The sequence below is a fragment of the Schistocerca serialis genome, chromosome 6 (assembly GCF_023864345.2).
Source record: "Schistocerca serialis cubense isolate TAMUIC-IGC-003099 chromosome 6, iqSchSeri2.2, whole genome shotgun sequence".
Taxonomy (NCBI): Eukaryota; Metazoa; Arthropoda; class Insecta; order Orthoptera; family Acrididae; genus Schistocerca; species Schistocerca serialis.
In genome coordinates this window covers 235,318,318-235,331,926 of record NC_064643.1, presented here as the reverse complement: position 1 = coordinate 235,331,926, position 13,609 = coordinate 235,318,318, and the positions used below count along the sequence as shown (strand labels likewise).

General features: G+C 43.3%; 1 protein-coding gene across 3 annotated transcripts in view; it reads right to left on the bottom strand.

Moving 5' to 3' along the window:
• The window catches only part of LOC126484417 (lachesin-like), an 871,444-nt gene that overhangs the window by 89,340 nt on the left and 768,495 nt on the right, over positions 1 to 13,609 (bottom strand). For all 3 annotated transcript variants that reach the window (XM_050107928.1, XM_050107929.1, XM_050107930.1), the window contains one exon: positions 8,873 to 9,047. In XM_050107928.1, the coding sequence (XP_049963885.1) occupies positions 8,873 to 9,047 (175 nt within the window). The remainder of the gene's footprint in view (positions 1 to 8,872; positions 9,048 to 13,609) is intronic.

Sequence of the window (13,609 nt, the reverse complement as noted above, 5' to 3'; positions counted from 1 at the left end):
GGGAAAATATTATTTTGTAAACTGTGTGAAGTTAGTGCAGAAAAGCGCTTTAATGTGCAACAACACTCTAATACCGCTAAACACAACAGCTGTATGAAACGAAGTGCTGAAAATAACAGCGCGCAAACGCTGTTATTTGAACAGACAGGTCAATCGTCAACCGTGCAATACTTTTGCAAGGATTTGTGTGAGATGATGGTGTCCTTCAACATCCCATTGGAAAAGCTGAAGAATCCACGCTTCAGACGGTTCTTGGAGAAGTACACAACACATCCAGTTTCAGATGAATCTACACCAAGAATCATTTATCCGTGTGCTACAATGATGTGCTCAACAAAATACGAATTACTATTGCTGAGCAAAAGATCTGGCTGTCGATAGATGAAACTACGGATATTAGTGGGCGATATATTGTAAATGTTGTTGTTGGCGTTCTAAAAGTTGATGGCCCTGGAGATATAGTCCTACTAACGTGTGAAGCTCTCGATAGAGTAAGCAATTCGACAATTGCTATTTTGTTTGACTACTCTCTGCAGCTACTTTGGCCGGACGGTGTGAAAATAGACAACGTTTTGCTGCTTGTAACAGATGGTGCTTCATATATGGCTAAAGCAGCCAAATGGCTTCAGATTCTCTACCCCAATGTGGTGTACGCCACTTGCCTCGCACTCGTGGTCATCTGGCTGACAAAGTGAAAACCAAATTGCAAAGTGTTCTCCAACGGAATGCTGGGTATTCTACAATGTGCAAAATTAGTGACAGTCTATCAGGGAATGCTGCAACGTTTAAAGATACTGAAACAAAGCTGAACTCCAGTGACCTGACTGCCTTTAAGTACGCTCCAGTGACGTCTTGTAAAGTGGAGAGGAGCTTTTCCAGATACAAAACTAACCTCAGCGACAACCGTAGATCTTTGACTATGGAAAACCTGAAAATGCACCTTGTGATCCAGTGCAACTTTGCAGATACTGAAGATTGACATACGGTATTAAATAATATAAAACGCTTTAAATACTACGTAGAAATAAAAACATTGTTTTACTGTTTCGATAGATGATCTTTTCACTGTACTTTGTGTTTAGAAAATAAAACATTCAGACTTTAAAAAAATAGGTGCAAATTAGCCACAAACCCTACAGAAAGAAAGAACTATACTTACAATATTTTGAGAAGTGAATTTTGTATTACTCTATTGTGATTAAAAAATTAAATAAACATAGAAAAATGCTTTAAATTAACTTCTATTAAGTCATATTTTATTTCTTAAGGTCATATTTATGTAAGTTTTAGGTCATAAATGCTTGCATATTTCACTGCTTTTTAGGTAATTAAAATCCGGGCCCTAATCATGAATTACCGCGAATGCGCTCTGTCTTCCCACCAGGATTCGACGGTCACCAAAATATTACAAAAACTCGTGGCAATAGTGTCTACTCCACCTTATACTGAAGCCCCCGCGGATTTTCCACGTGAAACAGATTACTGTCATTCTCCATCAACTACATTCATTACACATGAGTTGGAAGTAGCTATGAAAACTTCTGCGAATACCTCTCCAGGAATTGGTTAAATTCGTTGTGGTATAATGAGAAACCTGCGACACGATTGCCTAACGTCAATGCTAAAAACTCAGAAACGACTCAACGTATCGATTTTTTTTTCTTCACAATTGGTCGTCAGCATTACTTCCCTGCAACACCCATACATGCTTTCCATACATTTTCTAACAACGCTAACATGTCACCATAGCGACCATTGTGATGTGTGCTGAAGTAATGTCTGCCTTAAAAATGCTGTCAACGTCATTGTTCTACCTCACTCACTTTTCCTGATGAAAAAATATTCTTCATTTTGACCATCATTCAAATGTATCCATATCCTTTTCTTATGTCTAGAGAAGTGATTTTATAGAACATTTGTCGGGCTTTCTTCAATGTCGTTTATAAATACCCAGTGCTTGAGTAGACTCACATCTATATCTACATCTACATCCATACTCCGCAAGCCACCTGATGGTGTGTGGCGGAGGGTACCTTGAGTACCTCTATCGGTTCTCCCTTCTATTCCAGTCTCGTATTGTTCGTGTAAAGAAGGGTTGTCGGTATGCTTCTGTGTGGGCTGTAATCTCTCTGATTTTATCCTCATGGTCTCTTCGCGAGATATACGTAGAAGGGAGCAATATACTGCTTGGCTCTTCGGTGAAGGTATGTTCTCGAAACTTTAACAAAAGCCCGTCCCGAGCTACAGAGAGTTTCTCCTGCAGAATCTTCCACCGGAGTTTATCTATCATCTCCGTAACGCTTTCGCGATTACTAAATGATCCTGTAACGAAGCGCGCTGCTCTCCGTTGGATCTTCTCTGTCTCTTCTATCAACTCTATCTGGTATGGATCCCACACTGCTGAGCAGTATTCAAGCAGTGGGCGAACAAGCCTACTGTAAGCTACTTCCTTTGTTTTCGGACTGCATTTCCTTAGGATTCTTCCAATGAATCTCAGTCTGGCATCTGCTTTACTAACGATCAACTTTATATGATCATTCCATTTTAAATCACTCCTAATGCGTACTCCCAAATAATTTATGGAATTAACTGCTTTCAATTGTTGACCTGCAATTTTGTAGCTAAATGATAAGGGACCTATCTTTCTATGTATTCGCAGCGCATTACACTTGTCTACATTGAGATTCAATTGCCATTCCCTGCACTACGCGTCAATTCGCTGCAGATCCTCCTGCATTTCAGTACAATTTTCCATTGTTACAACCTCTCGATACATCATAGCATCATCTGCAAAAAGCCTCAGTGAACTTCCAATGTCATCCACAAGGTCATTTATGTATATTGTGAATAGCAAAGGTCCTGTGACACTCCCCTGCGGCACACCTGAAATCACTCTTACTTCGGAAGACTTCTCTCCATTGAGAATGACATGCTGCGTTCTGTTATCTAGGAACTCTTCAGTTCAATCACACAATTGATCTGATAGTCCATGTGCTCTTAGTTTGTTCATTAAACGACTAAGGGGAACTGTATTGAACGCCTTGCGGAAGTCAAGAAACACGGCATCTACCTGTGAACCCGTGTCTATGGCCCTCTGAGTCCCGTGGACGAATAGCGCGAGCTGGGTTTCACAAGACCGTCTTTTTCGAAACCCATGCTGATTCCTACAGAGTAGATTTCTAGTCTCCAGAAAAGTCATTATACTCGAACATAATACGTGTCCCAAAATTCTACAGCTGATCGACGTTAGAGATATAGGTCTATAGTTCTGCACTTCTGTTCGACGTCCCTTCTAGAAAACGAGGATGACCTGTGCCCTTTTCGAATCCTTGGGAACGCTACGCTCTTCTAGAGACCTACGGTACACCGCTGCAAGAAGGGCGGCAAGTTCCTTCGCGTACTCTGTGTAAAATCGAACTGGTATCCCATCATGTCCAGCGGCCTTCCCTCTTTTGAGCGATTTTAATTTTTTCTCTATACCTCTGTCGTCTATTTCGATATCTACCATTTTATCACCTGTACGACAATCTAGAGAAGGAACTACAGTGCAGTCTTCCTCTGTGAAACAGCTTTGGAAAAAGACATTTAAGTATTTCGGCCTTTAGTCTGTCATGCTCTGTTTCAGTACCATCTTGGTCACAGAGTGTCTGGACATTTTGTTTTGATCCACCTACCGCTTTGACATAAGACCAAAATTTCTTAGGATTTTCTGCCAAGTCAGTACATAGAACTTTACTTTCGAATTCATTGAACGCCTCTCGCATAGCATATTTCGCTTCGCGTAATTTTTGTTTGTCTGCAAGGCTTTGACTATGTTTATGTTTGCTGTGAAGTTCCCTTCGCTTCCGCAGCAGTTTTCTAACTCGTTTGTTGTACCACGGTGGCTCTTTTCCATCTCTTACGATCTTGCTTGGCATATACTCATCTAACGCATATTGTACGATCGTTTTGAACTTTGTCCACTGATCCTCAACACTATCTGTACTTGAGACAAAACTTTTGTGTTGAGCCGTCAGGTACTCTGTAATCTGCTTTTTGTCACTTTTGTTAAACAGAAAAATCTTCCTACCTTTTTTTAATATTTCTATTTACGGCTGAAATCATCGATGCAGTAACCGCTTTATGATCGCTGATTCCCTGTTCTGCGTTAACTGTTTCAAATAGTTCGGATCTGTTTGTCACCAGAAGGCCTAATATGTTATCGCCACGAGTCGGTTCTCTGTTTGACTGCTCAAGGTAGTTTTCAGATAAAGCACTCTACATGAAGTAGAGTCAGAGCAAGCGAAGAGCAGTATGTGTCTTGCTAAAGAACCATATCATTGAAAGATTATATTGGTCATATTCCCCCAATATATCTCTTAATCCACCTACAGAAATGTAATAACAGTCACTGTATTACTTTTAATTAAAAATGTTGAGACACATAAGAAATTACTGACATGAATACGTTCGTACCGCAAAGTCGTGAAAGAACGGTAGCACGAAACTTTTACTAGACTCTCCGAATACATCCAGAATATGGCTGCCATCGTAAGGCTCCAGTCGACTGGAAAATATATTACTCCGGTCGTTGGAAAATCCTCTTCGCAGCCAGGGCACTCTGCTATCGACTTTATGGTAATGTTCCTTGGCAGGGATAGCGGTCGGAGCTATCCGACGGCAATCGACTCGATGTGTCTAGCCCAAGCCATCGAGCGGTCGATAGAACGGAAGTGTCTGGAGAAGCGAGCAACAATATTTCATTCATTTACCACTGAGGCTGCTGTCAAGCAGAGCTATGAAAGTTAACTAGATTCCCGAATGGTACGCGCGAATAATTCATTGTTACTGCCAGAACCTGTTGCCCTAGTACCTGCCGTCTAGCTTGACGGTGAACGGAAGTCTCAAAGGTGTTGCGGTCGGTACGCCTCTCAGTGACAAATAACAAACTGACTTCTTGGAGCCCAAAAACGAAAAGAGCGCCTCCTACGTCTGACAACAGCTGCCATTGTGCCGATTGCTTTCTCGCGGCTCTTTCAATCAATTTAGCGTAAAAGGAGATACATCGAGAGCGCCTTTTATAATCGTACGTCATCAGTCTTTCCGCCTGACTAACAGTTAATCAATGTCTTGTTAATATTCTACCACAGCAAAAGTAATTCTCGCCTGCCCGTCCTGAAGTGTTCACAGTCACCTGTCTTCCGTCGGAGTCCATGAGCGTTTCAACAGCCCACACTTGTCTTACTTTGCAAACATTTCTTCAGTTCATTCATGTGCTTTGCGATAACAAGGGTAGGCCGCTAAAAGAAAGCCTATGTAGGGCGAATAAGTAACAAAATATGCACATTTCTAACTATGACTAGGTGTTAACCATTATTTCAGGCGTGCGTATTTGAAACACTACAAAAGTTATCAAGAAAACTGAATTACTGCAACGATTATCAGCTTAAGAATCTAACATGCCGTTAATAGACGCTTCAAATTATGATTCAGCAGAAGCTCAACAATTTCGTTCAGAAATTATGCTTTAAATAGAGTTATGTCAGTAGAGAGAGATGCGTTGAGATCTCCCTTATTCTTGCTGCAGCTGCAAGGTAGCTTCCATTTCTCACACGAAATTTTACACTGGCGGAAAAAAATTCCACCAACTAGAAGACAAACGAAAGTAGGTAGGCGTGCACCTGCATCTGAATGATGACCTCTATTCAAATTTCGGGCTATTCGCATAAGCGTTGCCCTAGTAGCGCCACTACGAGGATGCAAATCAGGTTTGCTTGAAATACGGGCTGTAACGGTAGAAAGCGTTGATTACCTTTGAGAATGGACGTATGAGCTGATGTTAGTCAAGAATGCCTTTAAGACAAAGAAGTCGCCATTATGAACGGTTCTCTGAGTTTGAACGGGGTCGTGTAATAGGTCTACGAGAATCTGGATGTTACTTTTGCGATATTGCAGAAACACTTGGCAGGAATGTAGCCACTGTGCACGGCTGCTGGCAGCGCTGGTCACGAGAATAAACGGCCACAAGAAGACCGGGATGCGGTGGGTACAGGATTAAAGGTTAATCTTTGTAATTTATCCACAGTAATTAATTGACACGCGAACTCTTTCCGATTCTTTATTAAACGAATAAAATATTACTGATAAAAGTATGTTTACGTTTGTTTTCTGTCAAGACACAACAAATGCGGCATGCATACAGCTTTCTGTTTTTTCTATTTAATTTCTTAACAGTTGTGACTTAAGGAGAGGAACCCATTTGAACCATCAACAACGATAGTTGAATTTCACTTATGTTGAACTACCGAAAATGAATAGGCTAATTTTATGACGACAAGATATTACGGTATTTCCATTAGAATGGAACGCTTTGAAACTTTTTTCTGTTCCACAGTTTCAATAAGAGATATTTTTTATATAACCCACATAAAATCTCTTAAATAAAAAGTTATTTTGCTGCAGTCAATCTCCATATTTTTTCAAATGCACGATACTGTTATGAAGAAATAAATGCATGACACTTATGTTACGTTGGCTGCACAAAATCAGACATAGCTCATCAGCAGGCATTTCATACTTGACGGAAGATACTATGGCCCTAGACATCCAGGTGCTCAGAACTGGAAAGTGCGACGTGACGCGACAGACGAGCAACACATCTGCAAAAAGCTTCACAGAATTTTCACTGTGATTTTAATCTCGCGGCCGATCTGAGGTAGAAAAAACAATAGCCCTTGTAATATACATTAAAACTGTACGTAATATAGCTATTAAAACAGGTTTATACTGAGCCTGTGAACTTCAATGCTACACGTTATACACATTGGTTCTACATTCCTTACCTGGTACATAAAAAGACGGCACACTGAGTCCAATTTCAGTTGTGTTTCGGTGTTGAATGGTGTCATGTCGCACACCAGGCTCATTTGCGAAGACAGTGTAAACCGTTTGGTTAGCATACTTTGAAATCACAGACGTGGTTGATACCGCTTTGAGCTGTTCAGTTTGCCAGGGGGTGAAAAAAAGTCAAACCTAGTTGCACAATAATAATAGTTTATCTAATCACAGCCCATGTGGCGATATGAAAAAAGTTCTTTTAAATAGCCACATAGAATTATTCCAAAGGTAAAACTGCTTCTTCACTTACAATATTTTTCAGCAGGTATAAATACAGAAATTTTTTTAGACCATACCAGTGATAGATATTTACTTGCTATAATAAGTGGATATGCATGACTTGACACAATGTTTACATTTTACCCTATGTCTAATTTGGGTCTGACGAAAACGGGAAGTATTGACATTTAACGTAAGGCTAAGCTCTCATTTGCCTTGTTTGTGAACGAAACAATGTATTCAGAATATCGAGTCCCTTGGGAGTAAACACGTATACTTCATCTCAGGACATACACTCCTGGAAATGGAAAAAAGAACACATTGACACCGGTGTGTCAGACCCACCATACTTGCTCCGGACACTATGAGAGGGCTGTACAAGCAACGATCACACGCACGGCACAGTGGACACACCAGGAACCGCGGTGTTGGCCGTCGAATGGCGCTAGCTGTGCACCGCCGCCGTCAGTGTCAGCCAGTTTGCCGTGGCATACGGAGCTCCATCGCAGTCTTTAACACTGGTAGCATGCCGCGACAGCGTGGACGTGAACCGTATGTGCAGTTAACGGACTTTGAGCGAGGGCGTATTGTGGGCATGCGGGAGGCCGGGTGGACGTACCGCCGAATTGCTCAACACGTGGGGCGTGAGGTCTCCACAGTACATCGATGTTGTCGCCAGTGGTCGGCGGAAGGTGCACGTGCCCGTCGACCTGGGACCGGACCGCAGCGACGCACGGATGCACGCCAAGACCGTAGGATCCTACGCAGTGCCGTAGGGGACCGCACCGCCACTTCCCAGCAAATTAGGGACACTGTTGCTCCTGGGGTATCGGCGAGGACCATTCGCAACCGTCTCTATGAAGCTGGGCTACGGTCCCGCACACCGTTAGGCCGTCTTCCGCTCACGCCCCAACATCGTGCAGCCCGCCTCCAGTGGTGTCGCGACAGGCGTGAATGGAGGGACGAATGGAGACGTGTCGTCTTCAGCGATGAGAGTCGCTTCTGCCTTGGTGCCAATGATGGTCGTATGCGTGTTTGGCGCCGTGCAGGTGAGCGCCACAATCAGGACTGCATACGACCGAGGCACACAGGGCCAACACCCGGCATCATGGTGTGGGGAGCGATCTCCTACACTGGCCGTACACCACTGGTGATCGTCGAGGGGACACTGAATAGTGCACGGTACATCCAAACCGTCATCGAACCCATCGTTCTACCATTCCTAGACCGGCAAGGGAACTTGCTGTTCCAACAGGACAATGCACGTCCGCATGTATCCCGTGCCACCCAACGTGCTCTAGAAGGTGTACGTCAACTACCTTGGCCAGCAAGATCTCCGGATCTGTCCCCCATTGAGCATGTTTGGGACTGGATGAAGCGTCGTCTCACGCGGTCTGCACGTCCAGCACGAACGCTGGTCCAACTGAGGCGCCAGGCGGAAATGGCATGGCACGCCGTTCCACAGGACTACATCCAGCATCTCTTCGATCGTCTCCATGGGAGAATAGCAGCCTGCATTGCTGCGAAAGGTGGATATACACTGTACTAGTGCCGACATTGTGCATGCTCTGTTGCCTGTGTCTATGTGCCTGTGGTTCTGTCAGTGTGATCATGTGATGTATCTGACCCCAGGAATGTGTCAATAAAGTTTCCCCTTCCTGGGACAATGAATTCACGGTGTTCTTATTTCAATTTCCAGGAGTGTATTTAAGCATAGGATGTAATGTAACTGGGGCAAAACGAGCAAGTATGTCGAACAACAAGTAGAGAGACTCACCTGAGAGTTCCATGTACTTCTTTGCGCGGCCGAGGGAGTTTTCCGCGACACAGCTGTAGTTGCCGAAGTCGGTGGCCTGCACGTCTCGGATGGTCAGCGTGTGTTTGTTGCCACGTGTCTCCATGGAGCGGCGCTCCGTGGGGTCCAGCATCAGGTTGTCCTGGTACCACATCAGCTGCAACAGAAACCCAGTACGTCACTGGCGAACCTGGTGTAACTGTCAGCTGCTGTACGTTGACGATGACTTGATAACAGGTCCATGCTTGCGTGTGTAAAGGCAACAACTATGAGACACTTCACATGAACACCGCAATTTTTATTGGCTGAACAACCGAACTCTACAATTTAACCAAAATTACCCTTTCCGCTAGTACCAGTACTCCGCAACTAGCAGCACTATTAAATTATAGCTGTAGGGAGCATATACAGGTTGTTTGAAAATTCCCGTTACAGACTTCTTGGACCTGTAGAGGCGAATGAGTTCATAATATTTTGAATAGGAATCCATGTCCGGAAACGTCCTGTTTCCGTGCTGCAGCTGTTTGAAAACATGTTTGATAGGTAGGTATGCAACAGGGTAGTCATTGTGGAGGGTGGATGCGCGGGATTGGTTAATGTCATTTGACCTGGTAACAACCTCATTCACGTGTCAGTGAGTGTTAGAGCAACATGGCTGAGTACAAGTTTGCAGAATACACCGACATGATCCTTCTGTATGGCGTCCGCAACTCGTTATCTTGGGATAGCGTTCTCGCTTCGTGCTCACGGGGTCCCGGGTTCTATTCCCGACGGGGTCAGGGAATTTCCCTGCCTCGAGATGACTGGGTGTTGTTGTGTTGTTTTCATCATCATCATCATCATCATTTCATTCCATTACGGTCGGAGGAAGGCAATGGCAAACCACCTCCGCTACGACCTTCGCTAGTCGGCGATGCGGGTCTCCTGCATCGTTCCCTACGCTCTTCGGAGTATGGGACCTCATCACCATCTGTATGGCAAAGTTCACGTTAATGAAAAATCTGCTCGTCGCCTTTATCAAGATCATTCTCGACAACGTATGACTCAATTGAATACCCTTTTCGCCACAATTACGCAACGGCTTCGAGAAACGGATACCTCCACCGACAGTAGGTGTAGGTGCGACTGTTGTGCTCCAAGGAGACGCCGCACACCCGAATTGGAAGAAGCTGCCCAGCAGCAATTTGAAGAGAATTTTGAAGGAATTGCTTTGGCTATAGTGAGTGTAATTGTAAACCAAGTTATATAATGAATCACGCCAAATCAGTCACTTGTAAATGGTGGTGGCGTTACCAACGTGTTTTCAAATGGTTGTAGCACGGAAACAGAACGTACCGCAACATGGGTTCCAATTCAAAATACTATGTCTTCACTACCCTGTATAAGTCCTAGAAGTCTGTAACGGGAATTTCCGAACATCCTGTGTGAATAATTTTTCCTTATATTATTTTGATATATTCATCATGTTAAATGATAAATGTCAGTACCTTTTTTGAGCAAATACGAGGTAGAGCGGTGATAATTACGAAGGCTGATTTTTGACTTGTGGCACGGCTGCTACGTTGGTTTTCGTGCATATAGACATGGATAAAACATCTGAATAATTTTGTGTGCCGTATAGTGTGGGCTGCGAGAGACAGTGATTGATACGGGGGAAACTAAGTCTGATCTCACCTGTGCAATGGATGCAGATCGGTGGTCTCCTGGTGAAACATTGTGTGTGCCCGATATGAGGCTTGAACACTTCGAGGATTATGCTTTGATCTGATTACGCCTAGAGCAGTGTCTTGTCAATGAAGCAACTGAAACTGCTTCGCCGGTGTTACGGAATAGGGCATTGCGTAGAGTAATGTACAGCACTCCGTAATTACCTAAGTGCGGAGTATTTCAAATTGGGCACACACTGTTACTGAAGTCCCGCGACATCAAGTTCACTACAATATCTGCGGCAATAGAGAATTCTAATCATTACCTGCAACATATTTTTAACTGATTTTGGGACCTTATTTTCAGCGCAGCGTCTGCAAGTACCAGCATTACGCGTCATCGACACCATAGTATCACGGAATCCTGCAACCAGATCTGGTGCAGTCAAGGCCGATTCTGCTTGAAAAAAAAGGTACGACCAAGCTTTCTGTTACTGATGTAACTGACCATTTATTTTCTCCTTAAAATAAAGTTCTGTTGCAGTCGTAGGATTGTAACTGTAATCGAAACGGTATAAGAATATCCCTGACAGCTCGCAGCACTGTTGTAAACTTTCAACCGACAAGCGCTAATGGACCACAATCAGGAAAAATTGTCTAGTAGACATCGGCTCTAAAATGCATAACTTTCGAGCTATCAATACTTGTCTAGTAGAAGACACGTGTTTCACAGTAGCGAACAGCAACGAGTGCTCGTATTTCTTCAAATATGTACTTTAGAGTCTTGTTTTCGCATGTACTGCCACCTATCAAAATATGGAAACCAAAGACCTCGCAGTAGAAGCGACAGGTTTTACAGTATAGAACTAGATGAACTACTTATTGCACTTAAATTATGAATTTTAGAGCCCATGCTAATTAGACATTTTTGCTTCAATGATCGTTCCGATCATGTACCTGAATACTGATAATTCCTGCTGGGACGCCGTGTGTAAGGATGAACAACAACAGCAATGCGTATTTTTCCTCTTACTAATCGATTTTCGATTTATTATTCCATCGTGAGAAAACAAAAACTACCAGCTGATTATGGCCTAACAAATCTAAAATTCGTTAGAAGTCTACAAAAACAAAAATGTAAACGTTCGCTTGTTCAAAATCATGTATCTTCGAGAGCTCATCGTCGATTGCTTTGAAATTTTGACACACTTTACACACGAATACGCGCGTGAACTTATATGTCTATTGGAGCGCCACATGTAATATACACTAAGGTACTAAAGAAACTGGTATAGGCATGTGTATTTAAATACAGCCACATGCAAACAGGCAGAAAACGGCGCTGCGGTCGGCAACGCCTGTGAAAGACAACAAGTGTTTGGCACAGTTGTTAGATCGGTTACTGATGCTATAATGGCAGGTTATCGAGATTTAAGTGACTTTGAACGTGGTATTATAATCTGTGCACGAGCACTGGGACACAGAATCTCCGAGGCAGAGATGAAGTGGGGATTTTCCCGTTCGATCATTTCACGAGTGTACAGTGAATATCAGGAATCAGCAAAACGTCAAATCTCCGACATTGCTGCGACTGGAAAAAGGTCTTGCAAGAATGGTACGAACGCCGACCGAAGAGAATCGTTAAATTTGACAGAATTGCAACCCTTCCGCAAATTGCTGCAGATTTCAATGCTGAGTCATCAACAAGTGTCAGCGTGCGTACCATTCAACGAAACCTCCCCGATATGGGCTTTCGAAGCCGAAGGCCCACTCGTGTACTCTTGACGACTACACGACACAAAGCTTTGCGCCTCGCGTGGGCCCGTCTGTTGGTGACTGGAAACATACTGCCTGGTCGGAGAGTCTCGTTTCAGATGGTATCTAGTGGAATGGACGCGTACAGGTATGGAGATAGCCTCATGAATCCAAGGACCCTACATGTCAGCAGAGGACTGTTCAAGCTGATGGGCGCTCTGTAATGCTTGGGGCGTGTGCAGCAGTAGTGATATGGGACCCCTAGATACGATTCTGACACGTGACACGTATGTAAGCATCCTGTTTGATCACCTGCATCCATTCATGTGCATTGTGAATTCCGACGGACTTGGGCAATTCCAGCAGGACAAAGCGACACCCCACACGTCCAGAATTGCTATACAGTGGCTCCAGTAACTTTTCTGAGTTTCAATACTTCCGCTGGCCACCAAACGCTCCAGATATGAACATTATTTAGCATATCTGGGACGCCTTTCAACGTGCTGTTCAAAAGAGATCACAACCACCTCGTACTCTAACGGACTTACGTACAGCCCTGCAGGATTCATGGCGTCAATTCCCTCCAGCACTTCTTCAGACGTTAGTCAAGTCCACGTCACGTCGTGTTGCGGCACATCTGCGTGTTTGCGTTGGCCTTACACGATATCAGGCAGGTGTACCACTTTCTTTGGCTCTTCAGTGTATACGTAATAATTGTTGGGGAAATCTATTTAAAAATGTAAATGTTGATTTGTTCAAGAGCTTAAATCTTCGAAAGTTCTTCATAGCTTGCTTCAAAATTTTGACACGACGTTGCATTCGAATGCGCTTATTTTTTTCTTAATTCATCTAATATACAAAGAAATATGTAACATATAAAGGGGAAAAGTTATTACCAAAAATCTCGAAAAGTTCTCTACCGCTTTACTTCTAATTCCTACACAGTGCTCTAATGAATTTTCAGTCAGATGTATCTATAAATGATATATAAATATATGTATAACAAGTAAAGAGGAGAGATTGTTAGCAAAAGACTCAGAAAATACTGCAAATTTTTACACGTTACTCTAATAAACGTCTGTAAATAGTGAAACCCTGTTATCATATAGGATGTTTCTATTTATGGCTTATCAGGTTTGATTAGAATACTACTACAGAATCTGAATTTGCGATAACAATAAACAATGCTGAAGGTTAGAAAGAGAGGAGGGGAGAGGAGACGGGCGGAAGGAAATGGCTATAGAAACCGGAATGAAGGAAATGGATAGAGAGGGGCCAAGAGGGTATTGAGAGAAAGAAGATGAACATAGAAAGGGGT